This window comes from Nestor notabilis, unplaced genomic scaffold, assembly GCF_000696875.1.
Source record: "Nestor notabilis isolate BGI_N333 unplaced genomic scaffold, ASM69687v1 scaffold260, whole genome shotgun sequence".
NCBI lineage: Eukaryota > Metazoa > Chordata > Aves > Psittaciformes > Psittacidae > Nestor > Nestor notabilis.
Genome location: NW_009910418.1, coordinates 57,345 through 75,141, shown reverse-complemented (window position 1 = coordinate 75,141; position 17,797 = coordinate 57,345). Strand labels below are relative to the sequence as shown.

The 17,797-nt window shown below is 41.5% G+C and overlaps 1 protein-coding gene across 1 annotated transcript in view; it reads left to right on the top strand.

Annotated features, from left to right (window-relative positions):
• Window positions 1–16,638, top strand: part of JAZF1 (JAZF zinc finger 1) — a gene marked incomplete at its 5' end in the record, with an annotated part of 86,273 nt that extends 69,635 nt beyond the window's left edge. Inside the window, 2 exons of the mRNA XM_010009852.1 lie at window positions 8,464–8,633; window positions 16,076–16,638. Coding sequence (XP_010008154.1) covers window positions 8,464–8,633; window positions 16,076–16,252 — 347 coding nt within the window. The remainder of the gene's footprint in view (window positions 1–8,463; window positions 8,634–16,075) is intronic.
• Between the last annotated feature and the right edge of the window lie 1,159 nt (window positions 16,639–17,797).

Genomic DNA, 17,797 nt, shown 5'->3' with positions numbered 1-17,797 from the left:
AGGAGAGTCCTTAAGTACAGTAATAGTGCCCTGAACTTGTATTTTTCTATTTCTAACTTCAGAATGCAGGCCTAGCAACTAAAAAGCCAAAATAACGTTAATTATGACTGTTCTTCGCTGTGGTTTTTGGAGTATAAGTTTGGAACAGATGTCTGGGGGGAGAAGAGGGGGGAGGAAGGATGGATTGTTTCTTAGCCCCAACTGGTTTTAATTCTTTCTTGAACATTTTGAGAATATCTTTAAACGTTTGCCAGAGTTCAATTAACATCCTGTGACTAAAGGTGGAAAATGTCCTACTTTGTTTTTCTTCAAACATATACCTGTTCTTGCTGCTCATGCCAAAACCAGAGAAAGAAAGGATTCCAGCTGGCATGGGTTTTATTAGCATTACGTTAATTTGCAGGTTAAGCCTCAAGTTGGGAGGGGTCTGCTGGTTTGATTTATTTATTTACTTTTTTTATTTTCATTATTTAAAAAAAAAAGCCATGTAAAACATGGCCATTTAATTACAGGAAGGTTATGCTCTTTTGGGGGGAGCGTTTAACAGCTTATTCTTGTTTACATGAAGTTGTAGAAATCGTGTTTTAAAATAAGTTTAAAGTAGAGATTGTGTTCTTGGGTTTATCGTGTTTTTCCTGTACTGTGTATAAACAGAAATTTGTACATTATTGAAAGCCCTTTTTTGTGGAAAACAGGATTGGGAAAAAAAGTTTATGTAAGAATGCAAAATAACTTCCCGAGACTATTGGCGCAGTGTGACCATAAAACCTCAACGGCACATTGTGCAGTGACATTATAACAATTTGCTTTAGCACCTCTGCAGCCTTCTCAGAAAGTCCTGTTCTACAGAACATATGCCATGGTATCAGTTGACTGTTTTTTTCCAGGGTCAGTTCTTTACATGCATGTTTTTGTGATTAGTTGCTGTTTCACAAGGAATTGGAAGTGGAATTTTTGATTATTTTTTTTTCTTATTTAGCTTATTACATGCATGTTTTATTTGCAAACATTTATACTCTCAGTACTTTGTAATGTATCTGCATATATAGGTGTGCAAGTTCCTTTTAGTGCATTTATAATCTCTAGAGTGGGATTTTTTGTGGTTTCATTTTAGAGTATTATTTGATATACCGAGATCAAGATACAGATAGATCAAGATAGAAAATGGCAAACAATGGATCCTAAGGCCAGATAGAGCCTGGCTGTTCCATCAGCCTCTGTATTGGCTCTGGAGGACTGTTTCTTTTTTAACCTCAGTATTATTAGTTCCGTTTCTCTTGTAACCCAAAATGGTGAGCAGATCTCGTGTGTAAATAGTTTCAAATTTTACTTACAGTAATTATGTCATACTAATAGTACTTTAAATAAAAACATTTAGGTTTATTTTGTACCTTTATCATTTTAGTTTTACCTCCAGGATTTTAGGGTGGTTTCCCATATAGGCTAGTTCATCCGAAATCATTCCATACCAAAATATGGTATATTTGGTTCTGTGTTTTACCTATAGGATCTGCAGTGTTTGCATGCTTTTCAAAGTGGATTCAAATCTTGTAATTGAATACATTTTCAGTCACTTAAAATTCAGCATGAGCTTACACTGAGCATTAAAATGAAAACGAAAAGTGATTTGAAATGTTGACTCGACCTATGTACTGTTACATTTAGAACACCAAGTATAAAACTATGTACCCATCCATGGGTTGGGTGCAAGGTTACTTGTGGATTCATCCTGTTTGAGGTACCACCCTCCAAAATAACTCCAGAAAGTTATCTTTTCAGACTGTCTCTAGGACTGTGGAAGTTACGGTTGCCATTTCTGTGGAAACTCTGAGAGTGGGTAGAGGATGTCCAGAAACATCTACCTACATCCTTGCTTGCTTTTAAATGCTTCCTCTCTTCAGTATAGCAGACCGTATTGGCTGAAAGCTACTCTTCCAATGATGCAAAAACCCAAGAAAAAATGTTTTTCTGTCTAACTTCTCTAGTGCTTTTAACTACCTTGTGAATAAAAATAATGTTAAAAAAAAACTATTGCTCTTTGAATCTATATTAACCTTATTGCATGAGGTGCATTTTTAAATTCTCTTGGTGCTTACTTGCTAACTGAGCCTTGCTTCAGCCAGAAACAATAGAAAATTAGTGCTTCTAAGTAGTAATAGTTCCTAAACAGCTTGTTATTTAGCACTTGATACTTGATCTGGGCTAGGAGAGGACTGGAAGGGAGGGTGGTTTCTCCAGAAGACATTTTTCTGGCCAAATCCTGCTCTGACTAGTGTCGTGAGGAAGAGTAGGATGCTGGCAGCAGCAACAGCTGAAGTGCAAGATGAGGGACATGCTCCTGGCATGAGCGTGTGTGCAAGCAGCCCAGCAGCGACTGCCACAGACCACACAGCCCGCGGGACCCACTGCTCCGCTCAGTGCAAGGCCAAGTCAGTAATGAGTTGTAATTGCTATTTTGATGGCTCTTTTGTGATCATGCAGAGGGATGGAGGTCTCTGCCAGCCTTGGCAAGTGCCCATTTGACAAACCATAACCATCTCAAGCAGCTCCCTCGAGCGACAGTAGAGCTGCCAAGCATGTAGTTGGCTTTGCAAACAGTTTTGCCTCTCCTCTCCCAGGAATGAGGCTCAAAGATCTTTACTGGGGTGAGAGAGAAAACTTCATACTGCATGTGCTTGAGCCTGTTGGCTGAAGAACCGTGTTGCACCTAGTGCTTGGTTTATGGAGGAGCTTAATCCAAACTCTAGAATGGCATTTGTAATCTAAAATACAAGTGTCTGTAGTACACTGGGTATTCTTCAGTTGTATTACATATTTGTTTAAATCCTCTCTCCAGACATGAATGATAAAAGTATTTTTGAAAATACAATAAATTAATCTGAGTGGACCTACTACAAAGGCTGAAAACCACTTTCTGTCTTCTTGAGTCCTCTTCTGCCCCAATACCCAAAACAAGCAAGCAAGCAAAGGAGAAACCCCGGCTTAGTCTGTTTGGATGACCAAGCAGATGAAATTTATTGCCTGAGTTTGCAGAGCCAATGCATTGTGCCGCCTGTACCACCTTGCAGCCATGAAAGAGTCCTGATACAGCTTCTAGACTGAAGACTTGCATAGCAGCCATGATGCATGGTATTTAACTGTTTTTTATTTCCTGTGCTTTATATAAAGGAAGAATATTTTATTTTGAATGACTTGATATGTCTTTAGATCAGCAATGAGTATCAGCTGTGTGAACATTTCCTCTGATGGTGAGCGTGGAGGAGACTGTGCACAGAGAAGCTGTCACGGTACATGGGAATGCAGGCTTCTTAACAACAGTGCTCTCACGAAACTGCTTCTGTGAAATTCAAACTGCAAGTCCCACACGGGACAAAGTGTGATGCTGAATTTATGAGAGAGATCATTGGAATTACCATGAACTTTCAGTGACACTAGCAATGTTGGTTCCCACTGCAGTAAGCTATTTACTCGTAGTTATTCATTGTATACTTAATGTATGCTTTCTGGTCACAAAAATAATTGGCAAGGATGTTTCGGGTTTGTTTTTCTTCATGGGAGGAGAAAGGAAGAACTTGTAATGTTCTTGGTCAGAGGTCAAGATAGATCAGATTTATTGCAATGACACACACAGATTGTGCTGGGTTTAGTCGGCTTGGTCTTTTTTATATTTCAAGACATAACTACAAGTGATATGCACCTGCTGGTTGAAGGAAAAAATCCTTTGTGTAAATCTCATGGTGGAATTAATTCACTCACGCAAAAGACAGAATTTATCTTGGCTTCAGTGGTGTGAATAGTGAATAATCCCCAGAAACGTAAAAGATAAGGCTCCAGATTTTCAGCAGTGTAGCTGGGATGTTGTCAATGCCAGATTGTCAGATGTTTAACTCTGCAAAATGTTTCTGATTTATTTACTGACTTTATCTACTGGAAAAAGAAAAAATAGTAGATGGGCATTCAAGAGGAGCGATCTTTGCTGGAGGTTTAAGTGATATTCTTGCTGATTTTGATAGCAAAACTGACTGGAAGAAGAGTCGGAGCAAGTCTTCATGGTGCAACTTTGCTTTTCATCACACTACAAAGGCTTAGCACATGGGCAGTAATCATAATCCCTTTTCGTGCATGTGTTTACTTTTGGCAAATAAACTGCTGTGATGCAGACAGCTCTCTCCTTTGTGATGGGTTGTGTTTAAATGCTGCATAAAAATTAAGAGAGAAATAACTTGCCAGAATACTCTGTGACCCTGTATGTTTCATAACTAGTAATTGCCAGTAATACCTGACTCTGATGTGGCATACTGTGCAAGGTTTGCCTGCTGGTGTCCACCTCAAGTCCATGCTCCGTCAGTGGAGTCCAGCTCCTCTTTGAGGAGCAGTAGTGTTAAGTTAGCATGGAAAATTCCAGGAAAACAAAACCAAAAAACTAGCATTCTTTCCTTGCCCCTGTTTTGATTTGTTTCATGTTTTATGCTGCTGGGGGCACCACAGATGAAGTGAGCTTTTTGGCAAGGCCTCTGGAGTGAAGAGAGGGGAAATGGTTTTGTGGGCCAGGACTGAGGGAATATTGTAGGCGAGGGCGGGAGCAGTGTTAGGAAGATGTTACTGAGTCATTTGGATAATAAAGCAGTGGGTTTAGGTTAGGCTGAGGTAGAACTATGTAGGGTCTCTGAATGAAAGCCAGATGATGAAACTGGATATGGTACAAAGCAACAAGCTAGCAAGGAGCCTCAGAAAGACCACTGGCAGAGCAGAGAGGTGGAGAAGGCATTTTTCTTGCTATTGTAGAACTAGTATTCAGTTACAGTAATAATACTGTGTATTTGTACACTGTCTTGCTGAAAGCATGTGCTTCTCTATCAGCCTTTCCCCTCCAGATATTTAGACACTTCCATCTTAGAGAAATGTGTGTTGTAGAGTTCAGTGGAATTTTTTTTTTTTTTTTGCTATTCAGACTTCTGAATCCTAATTCTGATATTTTTCCTTTGAGTACTGATGGGGGGAAGCCTTCCAAGCATTACAAGAAATGGTAAAGCCATTAGCACACGTGCTACAAGGACTGGCTCCACTCAGTCCCCCAGAAGGGCAGCGTGCCCCAGCAGAGCATCCTGTTTTCCATGTGCATGGCAACGTCCAGGCAGAGATCAGTGAGCCAGCTCCCTTGGAGCTCTCTTCAGAGTTATTGCAACTACTTCTCCAAGTCACGCAGTTGTTACTCCCTGGAACAGGCTGTAGATTAGATGCAAAGGTGCTTAATTTTTATTTTTCCTTTTAAAAAGTGAATATTTACAGTTATTATTGTGAAACACCAACCAAGGTTAAATGAACCAGAAAAAGCAAGCTGCATCTTGATCAAATCACGCTGCTGTGTGCTTCCCCTTCGGTGCACTGCTGGTGCCCTGGCAAGCTGCCCGAAGGAGCCCGCGGCAGCCGGTGCCTCGGGTTGCAGTTTGCACACCTGATGTGTGCTGACGGCCAGGGGCTCCTGCTCGGCGTGGGAACCGCGCCACAGAGCCAGGGTCCTCAGCCTCAAAGTGCTTAATTAAATACCTCGTCCAGGGGCTGTTTATTATGGCAGCGCCAACCTGTGTGTTGTGCTTTTTGGTTCCCCCCCACTCTGATGTGTTGCATGCAATCAGTGAGGCACCACATGGGTTGCTGCTCTTAGACACTGACAACTGAGGAAATTAAATTCTGAGGCGGAATCATTTAAAAGCCTGACTAAATCAGTGTTGTTTTTCTGTGACAACTGAAACAACATAGTTACTGAAAGGATAGATATTTATTGCTAATTTTTTTTCCAGAAGATATTGAGGTTTTTTACATTTTGTTTACACCAGGACCCTCTTAACTACATTTAGACAGATAAACTGCTGTCAGATAAGAACAGTGGTAGACTGCAGTTCCAGCTTTGTATAAATTAATGTGCCTTTCAGGTACTTGGCACCATTAGTATTACCATTTTGTGCAAGAAGAAATACATTTTATATGTCTACTCATGCTTGAAAAAGCTCATCATATATAAAATCTGTAGTGACAAGTCTGGATTCAGAAATTTAAGACAATGGAGCATTTGCTTATACTGTTGTAACAACTCTTTTGACTACAGTAGACAAAATCTTGTATTTTTGCGCAGGTAGGCTAATTGAAAGAAAACTATGAGGCTTGTCTGACCTCACAGATACTTACACATGTGTTTTGGTCTCTGCTGTTTCTCCCCTTCAGTGAGTCTACCTGCAAGTAAAGTACACGCAAAAGTTGTTATAGAATTGGGTCTTATTATACATAGTTATTTGAAAAATTCAAAGGATGTACAGGAAAATCTATGGAAATGTATCACTGCAGTGTTTGTTTCATTGTCGCACTGTACTGTGTATCTTTTCCCTTATATACTATATTGCATATTACGTTTTACAGAGCTCTGATTGTTGCTTTATAAAAGCATGCTCCTTGTTACCACTAAAAGTAGTGATACCTTTAGTGGATGTCATACAGTCTCACGTGATGTTTTCTTTAGGCAGACAAAATCCTATTAGAGAGGAAATCATCCCCCTCTGAAGGGGGCTTATAAGGGGGTGATTACAATGGCAGAAATCGTTGGTGTCGGTGTTTAGAATTGATGTATATTTTCTTATCCTAGGAGTGCATACGTGTATTTACAATAGGGTTTTCTGTTGCATTTGCTTAAGAAAACCCTACTGAGCTAGAAAGTTTGAAAGGAACAGCTTGAGGAATTTTTTCCATCAAGATACAATCAAGGGCAGGAAATCGTAGAAGCAGAGTTGTGGTTTTGCCTCCATTTTTTTATTAGTTAATTAAACTATAACAACTCTTAACTTCATTTTAGGTTAACTGTTCCTAGAGTTCAGGAATCTTTTAAGAGTTCAATAATGCTTTCTTTGGCTTTCACTCATTGGGTGCGGGATGTGGAGGCACAGTCGGCAAGGCAGAGTTCTGCAGATGTGCTGCAGAGCATGTGCGAGTGTGCACATGTCGACCATTGTTGATGGTGAGAAACCATCCATCTTTCCTCATCTGCACACCACCCTGTATGGATGGAAACCACAGGAAAGAAACGTGGATAGCCTGACATCTGTAAGCAAACTTACAGTGTCTGATAAAAGCTCACAAGCCCTGAATACTTGCAGCTACCAGTTGACATGCGTTTCTACTCAATGGTGGAGAGGTGCCGAGCCTGAATGAGAGTACTGGGGGAGGGTAAATCCAAAGGGCTAAAAATTGAGACCATAGGTGTGTATTTAGCTTCACCAGAAGGAAAAAAACCCAAAGACCCCACTGTACGTTGCAGCATGGGTTTTCTCTGTGAGGTCGGGATGTTTCCTTTTTTAAAGTGCCACAAGGCATCTGTCTGCATTTTCTTCTCGGCGTGTAGAGCTGCCTGGAGGCATGCATTTAAAGGGCATATGAGGGAAGCAAATAGAGCCATGCAAGTGTCACTTAACTGTCTTTAATAACTGGAGCTATTCCAGCACTCGAAGCCAAATCAGCTTTCAGCAGAAAGGATAAAATTTAGCAGAGCTGGGAACGGGAAGGGGAGGGGAAACACAGCACCACCTCCTGCTGACACCACAGAAGTTTCTCTCAGCTTTCCCTCTCCCTCCCTCTGTGCATATATTTTCTTTTTAATCAGCTGGGGCTCTTCCCTCCCCGGCTTCTTTTTTAAATTATTATTTATTTAAAACGGCATTTTTATAGTTGGAATTCTGCTTTCCTAATTTCTCTTGTTTCATGTTTAACTTCTTCAGAGGATTTCATTAATAGTTATTGCAATTAAAAATAATAAATAAACTCAGCACCAGCTGCTCAAATGGCTGTCGTAGCATATCTGGAACATAATGCGGTCTGTTCAGGGCAGCCACACAATGCAATTTATCCCCACACCTGAGGGAATGAATTTCACAACTATAATTGCTACAATATAATTCTTATTAATGTTGTGCTATAATTCCTATTAATTCCAAAGGGCTAGTAAATGCATTAGGACTTGTCAACATATTATTTTACACTGTTTATGATCTGTAGAATTACGCTCTTCAGTGTCGTATTGCATAAAGAAAAGCCTTAAAATTAGCTTTAATTGCAGGGGGGGAAACCACATATTCTGTTCAGGCACTGGGAAAGGCAGAAGGATCCTGGTGTTCGAGGAGGAATGAAACTGCATTTTAAAATCAGTCCTTTGAACTTCCTGTGCCATGCAGTTAACAGTTTATGACAATATATTAATAATGCCCGTCCTGGTTATTAGAAAAAGAACCAGTGGTGTCTTTATGAAGGAATAAATAGCTATAAGAAAGATAGGTTTATAAAATTAAAAATAACTGTCTTCCAGCAAAGACAGAAGTGGGGAAATTACAAGTCATTGTAACTGATGTAATAAATGCAGAATGTGTTATCTTGCTGTGCTCTTATTTATTCTTGTTTTATCTCACTACTGTACTTTTCTAGGTAGTGAATATGATGAAGAGGAAGTAGACTATGAAGAATCAGACAGTGATGAGTCCTGGACTACAGAAAGTGCTATCAGCTCTGAAGCTATCCTTAGTTCTATGTGCATGAATGGAGGGGATGAGAAACCTTTTGCCTGTCCTGTTCCTGGATGTAAAAAAAGATATAAGGTAAGCAGTAGTGCAGACCTACCTTATTTCCTGCTGGTGTAGTGAGGAGGGGGGGAAAGCCTCTAAAATCTCTTTGTACCTTTCTTGTTTGATAGAATTTTCACATTCATGTTTGTGGTATTTTAGCAGAGTACTTATTTATTGGTTTCCTCTCAAGCACAGCCAAAATACCAGTTTTACAAAGGATGTGTGGCCTTCTGTATCCCTGTATATAATGTCAAGAGACATTATATATAGTGACTGTCTTGCTTTTAACATTTTAACTAGCTTGCTATTAGTTAGACACGTTAACTGCAGAATGCAGGAGGTACTACCAGTGAAATAATCTCTGGGGTCTCTTTCACAGACACTAAATAAAGAGCTTCTGCCCATCAGTGCCAGAATTAATTTCTTCTGCTTAACTGCTAGAGATGTTGTCTCTCCTTTAGTGAGGCTGTGCCCAGGGTACTTTTCCTGGTAAAGGTGATGTGCAGAAGGTGGTGGTTAATGTTTTGCAAGTCAGAGGTCACCTTGGGAAGACAGAGCCTCAGAGAAATTCCATCGTTACTGTGTCCCGGGTCCAAGCCCTGTGTCTGCAGAGCTGCCTCACGTTCAGGGCTTGCATCCATCCCTCTGCGTGACATGCTGGGAAACAGTTCTCCTCCCCCTTTGTTTAATTACTCTCCAACATGAGAAATTTTTTTCTGTTTATGGGAGTGAAACATCTTTAACTTTGAATCTTGAGCTGGCCAGAATAGGACATGTTGAGCTGTTGTGAGGACAGTAGTATTGCTTCACGTGAACCACTGCAGAGACAGATGAAACTATTGAACAGCTTGGACTTCAGTATGGTATTCTACAGCCATTGACATTTGGGAACAGAAATAATGTGTTGGCACAGTTCTTCTAGCTCATTTTCTGAAGTTTTTGCAGGAACTACTGGAAAGTTCAACCACTGACCTATACCCTAGAAAAGGCAGTGGGGGTTGAGTTGGGTTTATATTAGTTTTACTTTATGGCTTCTCCTTTAAATAACTGACAAGTAGGGACTTAAAAGAGAACAGAAATATGAAAGAGACATATAGGAATACCAGTAATATTCGAGATAAAACAGTTGTGACAAGAATGAATAAACTGTGCATGAAACAGTGTAGAGGATAAAAACGTGCTTCAGTGATGCTGCAGCTGTTCAGGACTGTGGCAGCTCCTGTACAGCAAATCAAGACTCAGGTTCCTACACAGATCAGTTAATACTGACAATACTTTCTTAAAACATGAGCAAATAAGCAGTGTGCTTGCTTATTTCTTAGTGACATACAAGTCTTTTTTGCAGACATGAGCCTGAACTATGTCATGGTTATTCCTCTCTTTAGTGACAGGAAAAACTGAATGCCATCTCTAGGGGCAGGGCAGAGGGAAAGATGCTTTCAGACAATTTGCAAGTGTTAGTTTGCAGTTATACACACATTATTTAAGATTAATACTTCTCTCGTGTGTGGCAGAAGATGTGCCAGATGAAGGGTATAGTATAAAAGCTAAATCCCTAGCTCAGGAAGCAAACAAGCCATGGTGATTGTTAGAAGTCACAGTGCCCACAGGGCATCTATGCGTTGCAGAAAACATTCACTTAATGGCAGAGGCTGGAAGGAGAACCCTGTAATTTGCTATATCCTGTCTGTTCTCTGTTTGACTGCCAGCCCTCTGTCTTTTTATTGCCCAAATAAGCAAGCTGTTTCTGCCTGCTTCTGCTATCTCACTACCTTCATCTCAAATGCATGAGGACTGTCTAAGTATCTTGTACACTATTAATGTTAGAACAGTTGGACAGGGGACAAATTAATGACCCATAGAGAGGCTGACAGACAGAGAGCAGCAGCAAATAAAAAAAAGTACGACATTTTTCTAAGAGACTCACCTCTGTTTAGTCCAGATAGGAAAACACATTTCCTTAAACTCTGCCTCCCCTCATTTCTCTTTTCTGTGGGCTCTGTTTCCTCCCTTTTTTCTTTTCTACCTGATTTTTTTCTTTTTACATTTTTATCTTTGTTTCCTTCCTTTTAGCTTTGTGTCAGCTGTGTTTCTGGTTTCCTCTTCATCGTCCTTCTGCTTAACCCCCTCCTCTGGTGAATTATTTGTGGAGTCCGGGTAGGGAGTCCTGTGATCAAAGCATTGGGATTTTGTGGTGGGTACTGGATAATCACAGTCAGGGCTGTAAAACAATTACAGTGCTCCAAACAGGAACACGGACATGCACATACAGTAATTGCCAGGCTCACTTTACGGCTGAGAAAGGATGCATTCCTTCAGGGAGCAAGGAGGAAAGGAGGATATACACAGTTTTCTTTTGTCTGGCCTTAGGTGACGTACGTTTAAGAAGCAGAAGTGTTATTTTTAGAGATGTTATTTGTATTACAGTACTGCTTAAAGGACCCAGTAGGGATGGGGCTCCTTTTTGCAAACAATGTACAAGGATAAAAGATGGCCTCTGCACTGAAAAGTCATTACGGAAAGGTAAATAAGACAAGAATGAGAACAACAAATACGCCCAAGGAATGGGCTGGGGCAGACAATGGAAACTGTAACAAGAACAAGCCCAGATGAGTATCAGAAGACCCTACTGGCCTCCTGCCCAGCTGCTATCTCTTGATGCTTTCCCATAGGCAATGCAGTAGAAGTGAGTCATAAACATCTAGTTCTTTGGGAACTTTATTTTTTGAAGAAATAGAATTGCTTTCTTACAATACATATTGTTACTCTTTATAGCACGGCATAGGTTTTCTTGAGGAGCTGAAGGTTCTGGGGGTAAAAAACCCAACTTTTTTTAAATGATATGTAAATGTGTTTGTGGGATCGTCAGAAACAGCAAAATGAAGCAGGAGCACACTGACTTCTGGAAGCTTAAAACAGAAGCCTTTGAACTAATACCTGAAGCTTTCTTTCTTCTTCTCTAATTATGGTTACTGACCTAGAGAACAAATGTAAATATTTTATAGTTGCCATTTGTGGATTTTTTTTTTCTTAATATGATTTGTATTTAATGCCTTAAATTTGATTTTTAGAAAATCATCTACATAATTCAAAGGGCCCCAAATGTCTTGTACTTGTTTCCATGGAGTACACTCACCAGGCTAAAGTACAGATTTATGAACATGGCAGTTAGTTTTCCTTTTATTCAGTGACACCTATGTGTGCCAGTTGGTCTCTAGCTCTGGAGAAGAACATTCAAAGTGTGTATATGATGTATGTTAACTTCTTTCAAAGAGCAACTGAAGTTTGATACGAAATGGACAGATACATTAATAAAAAAAAAATACCTGTCATAATTTTTCTAGTTTGTGCAAATAAAATAATAAAAGAGCAATAGATTTCCGTGCATCCAAGATGGAGCTTATGTGCACGACTGCTTTTAGGCCATGGCAAGAGGAGAAATGGCACCTTCTATCTAAGAATGCAGAGGCGTTGAGGCATTGGGCTTGTCTTTGTGGCAGGCAGTGGGATGAGGGTCCTGTGCCGGTCAGGTGGGGCAAACTCCAGGAAGGCTGATCTAAGAGCAGTGAGACTCAGCAGAGCTTAGGGAGGGAGGACATTGATGTGAGAGGAAAAAGAAGGGAATTTGATTGAAAGAAAGGAGCAAGCCAGAGCTTGCAAGTTGAGCAAAAAGGAACTGGACTCAGAAAGAAAACTTCAGGAGGAAGAGCCAGCAGATACAAAAACATATATGAGTGTTGAAGTCTAAACCAAGAAATCCTCCCAAACCATCCTTGGCATCTTTTCCCCCTTGCAGGGGGCGGCAAGCTCTCCGCAGTGTAGTGGCTTCATGACTACTGCAGTGCAAGGGGCCCTGCGCAGCAAGTGCCCGTGCGTCCATGAAACCAGGTACTGCCAGTCTGAACTTCTCTGTCCCGTCCTGATCTGGTCCCAGGTTAATAATTGGTTCCTCCTGTTCAAGATTTGAGAGTGCCCTTCTGCACTGCCATCTTCTTCCTCAATTGTTTGTGAGAGTAAGTAATGAGCAACCTAAGTAACCGGAGCAATAAAAGTGATGTATGAGTTTGGCAGTGGCTTTTGCCATACCTCAACAAACTCAGCCCAGACATACAACAAAGTGTTTACATTACAGCAGTGGAAAAAGTGCTAAAGAGTTGACTGTAATTCTAACAACAGTTTTCTTCTAGCCAGGAGTGCAGATCCAGTTTCATGTTATACTAGCTCCTCAAACCTTCCATGGCCCAATTCATTCCATGTAGGTTTCTGGTTTAGCATTTCCTTAAATTTTTCTGCCTGAAAGTACTTTTCCCCCTTCACCAAAGCACATGGTGTACTTGAGGCTGAGCAGCTCATTAAAAAAAGCTGGCTGAGGAGAAAGAGTACCATTGGCATGGAACAGTAGGATATCTGTGATTTGAGATTTAGGGTATCATCTGATTTAAATTGATACTAGTTTAGAAGTATCTTAAATTGATTTCTTATGAAAATTAAAGTCTAGATGGGTTTCTGTAGTTTCCAATATATCTATAGGGTTCGGGGATAGTTTTGCTTTTCAAATTCCACTGCACTAGCAAAAGTTTAACAGGTCACCCCAGGATTTTCTCTCCTTTGAAGGCACAGGTCCTCCTTAACAGTACTTAAGATGTTGACAGACATCTTATGACAGTCCTCATGCCCATCCACTGGCATTCTGGCCCCCTCACCCAGGCAGTCCTGCGGGTGCTGAAGGCTGTAACTATGTGCAAAACCATCTCAAAGCTGCCTCGGGATCTCAAGTTACTTGCTGGGAACTCACTTGACTGCTCTTGAGGATGATTTGTAGCTTTGATGTGCTCTTGTCTGTCTTGGTGGTACAGCATTTGACCTTCTCTGAGTACTCTTCACCCAGAAGTAACCAGCACTGAAGGCTTGTATGTGTGTGTCTGCTTTGTATTGGAGACTGAAGATTCTCGTCTCCCATATCTCAGATGACAGCTGTTTGAGAGTATTTTTAAGGGTGTAAAGAACAATTTGGGGGCTGGGTTTGCAACTTTAAGAAATTGAATTGACTGGATTGTGCCTGGATTCTCTAGAGAAGAGAAACATGAGTATGTGGGCAGAGCAGTCACTTGCAGTCTTGCACTATGCCCTTTTTCCAGGGTGGATATTGTAGGCTAAGCTTTTCTTTCTAAAGGATTTCCACAAATCAGCCTCTCTGGGCACCCAGGCTGCCCTAAAATGCCATTTTGCGGTACAGACTGCACTGGGCATGGTGAGCTGTTGATGAGAACAGTACCACGCTCAACTTTGTGATTGAAAGCAGGGACCTGGTTTTGCTTAAAGATTAAAATACATTGCTGCTGGGGCACAGTTAATGTGCAGTAACTAAGGACTTGTATTTTACACGGTAAGATGAGAACACTGCAGCTCTCTGGGAGACGGGCTGGTTTCCCTTGCCATTACAGTCCTCCCTGCTTGTCCAGTGGGAGCTCCAAGTGTCTTACACTGCTTTTGCTCGCTGGTGTGAGCTGTGGTTAGACCAGGGCCATGGAGGGCAGCACAGAGGGGGACCTCCTCTGAGGAGTGGGACTTAGTTGATGTTCTGACTTGGAATTAATTGGATTAGAAAGCAGGGGAGGAGAAAGGGACACATTGGCAAGAGGGTGGTATTGAAGATGTCAGACTTGTGCCTTGCTGGGGTTTGCTTTCTGATGTATACGGAGTCTTCTGAAGTCTTGGGAGTTGTGGCTCTGTTCCGTTTATTGAAGGCTTTTCCTTTTTCCATTGTGTTGCAAACCAGATTGTCCAACGTGTGTAATTGCTGTGAGCTCCAACCTGGAGTTTGTGCTCACTGTAAGCTGTGCATTGACAAAACCAGACTTGTTGCTTAAAGAGCCAAGGGGGCTTTTTATTATGTGTAACACCAGGCAGTGGTTCAGCAAAGACAAACTCCCTAACACTTAACTTAGTGGGTTAATTCATACCCAGGCTGTTAATTAATTTTAGCACTTTTTTTTAATAGTTTAAAAAACCCTGAGATATGTATTTAGAAACTTTAGAGGGGACACAATAGGGCCCTGGAGCTGTATCTTTTTGTCACAAATTGTCTTGGGCATATTTGGTTTCTTCCTAGGAGAAGCTCTAACGAGAGGTTTTTTGCCTTTTTTATCTAAAAATCCAGCCTTTTAGTGGAAGCAGTAAGAGAGACTGCAGGAAGGCAAATCCTACATCAAGCAGTATCACAACAGTTGCTGAGAGCGCAACAGCTTCCTCCATTTTGGCCAGAAATAGGTGTAGAGGAGGACAGGGCTGTGATTTTGGTTTATGTGTTAGTAAGGTTTCTGATTAATGTAGCAGAAGGTGTTGCCTGTTTGCTGACCTTGCCCATGCATCAGTGTGTTGTGGTGCCTTCTCTTGCTCTTTCTCCTCAAACCAGTGGAGATCAGTTCTCTGGTTGTAGCTGTAGAATATTCCCAAACAATAGCTATTTACAGATGGCTTCTCTGGATTATTTTCTGAGTGCCCTGTGTAACTCTTTGGGCTGAGTTTTCCCTGCAGTTAATTCTTTGGAGACAATGTGCAAACTATCAGAAGTTGCTGGTGCCTAAAGACATATCTCGAAACAATGACACAGAACGGAAAAAATACACCATGGGGGGAGCTGCAGCTTTTTGAAGAAGTGTGACTTGAGTCTTCGTGCCAATTCTTTGTTTGCTTGTAAATGAACCTCTGAATAACATTTGTCAGTGCTATAGGAAAAAAATGTCAGGAAGGCAAAAGAATATCCATGTATGAGGCCATTAAATGGTGTATTTTTGGAAAGTACATTAGGAGATGATGATCAGAGGGCTGAAGCACCTCTCCTTTGGAGACAGGCTGAGAATTCGGCTTGTTCAGCCTGGAGAAGAAAAGGCTCAGGGGAGATCTTAGAGCAGCTCCCAGTACTTAAAGGTGGCCTATAAGAAATCTGGAGAGGAGCTTTTTACAAGGGCATATAGGGACAGGACAAGGGAGATTCTATGGCTTTAAACTGAAAGAGGAGAGATTTAGGTTAGATGTAAGGAAGAAGTTCTTCCCTGTGAGGGTGCTGAGGTGCTGGCACAGGTTGCCCAGAGAAGCTGTGGCTGCCCCATCCCTGGCAGTGTTCAAGGCCAGGCTGGACACAGGGGCTTGGAGCAACCTGGTCTAGTGGAAGGTGTCCCTGCCCGTGGCAGGGGGATGAAACTGGATGGTCTTTAAGATCCCTTCGAACCCAAACCATTCTGTGATGATTCAGTGAGACAGAAGTCAGAATCAGGCAGGCAGGTAAGTTTGGTATGTTAAAAACACACTGATTGTTCTCCTTCTTGTCCCATCTCGTATCTTGAAAGCACAACACCCGGCGGGAGTTCCGAGCTGTTTGTATGATGTTGCCTGTGACATTAACCAGTTTTTAAGTGGAAGCTCAGCCATTCCCTGACGCTTTGACCAGTAACGTTTTCCCTTCTCGCTCACAGAATGTGAATGGTATCAAGTACCATGCCAAGAATGGCCACAGAACACAAATCCGCGTACGCAAACCATTCAAGTGTCGCTGCGGAAAGAGTTACAAGACAGCTCAGGGCCTGCGGCACCACACAATCAATTTCCATCCCCCCGTGTCTGCTGAGATTATCAGGAAGATGCAGCAATAACATGCTGGTCACAAACGTGCCAAGAAATCCTCACCAGCAGTTGCTGATTTTGAGAACAGCCACCTTTTTCAGGGGAAGCATTCAGCAACCCTTTCAAAAACAAAAATTAAATGCATGCTTTAAAATTTTCTGTAATTTTGGAATGATGTATCTTTGTAGAGTTAATGATTTTGTACATTTGCACATGTAATCATCATACCCATGTTCATTACTTTGAGATAAGGTGCTATCAAAGCTAGAGGTTCTCCAGAACACTTTTCTCCAAAACAAAACCCAGAGGAAGGGGGGTGGGTTGCCTACTGAGTTGTCCTGAGGCGGGAATCGGCGCAGGAGGAGGGGAGGGGAGCTTGGCACTGGCACCTGTTGGAGATTGTACCATGACAGAGACTTCCAATGCGTGCAAAACCAAACTGACACCGCCCGCGTCAGACTAGCGCTAACATGCCTTACGTAACGGAGCTAGCGTGGAGTAGCAAGTCTTTTAGGTAACGGGAATATAAATAAGAAAGAATGTTTAACATAATATGCTAAAAATATTTTCATACTTAAATAACATACATACAAAGGTGTGCTTGCTGTATTTTATATTATCTTGCAAATCTCTTTTCTTTTCTCCCTCTTGAAGTGCTGACACCCTTTGCCATTCCAACTAGTAAACAATCGCTTTAGTGTTAGAAATTGCTCCTTTTCTTTTGTACAAGATTCATCTTACGTTCATGCCCATCCAACTTTTGAGGACCAATATCCCAGTCCAATGAAATACTTACCCCTGAACTATCTAACTGTTAGAAAGACACTTGGAAATACTTAAGTGCAAATTTATGTGTGTGTGAGAAACAATTATCTTCATCACAGATGAAGTTTTAAAGCACTTTGTAGTTCTCTATTGCCAACAGATTTAATGTTTTATGTGTTGCCAATTCTTGCAGCTACTGTACGAGCATGTGCCTGTGGTTGCAAATAAAAATTACAAAGCCTACGCCTGGTTTAAGGAGGTCCATTACTTGTGCAAGGGAGTTCCTAAAGCTGCTCCCTCATCCTCATTGTGTTCGAGATTTTCTTTGTGTGGTTTTTTCTTTTTGCTTCTCATCGTAGGTCACTGCATTCCCGTTGGAAGTGTCTGTTTAGCTTTACTGTTATTTTGCTGAACTATGACGTATGAGCCTTACTGAAGATTAAGTGCTTCTTGCAGCAGGTGGTCAGAGACTGACTTAAAACAAAAGCCAATGGGTGAGCGCTTCATGTCTGGACCGCACCTGAGCACGTGCTGCTCACCAGCCTGCCCCAAATATTCCGCTCTCACATGCGTGGTTCCTGCTGCCCTGGAGCTCAAGTGGGCACCCCCAGCACGGACCAGGCCCAGCTCATGGCATTTACCACAGGGATTGCCTTTGCTCAGTTCCTGTTAAGTGCAAACACAAGCTCAAGTGGAGGAGGAAGGAGCTTTCCCTCCATTTTTTTCCCCAAAGTTAAATGAAAACTTTGTCAGGATGACAATTACCTCTTCTCCTGCAGACTAAGTGTCTCATTGTAACACTTTGGAAT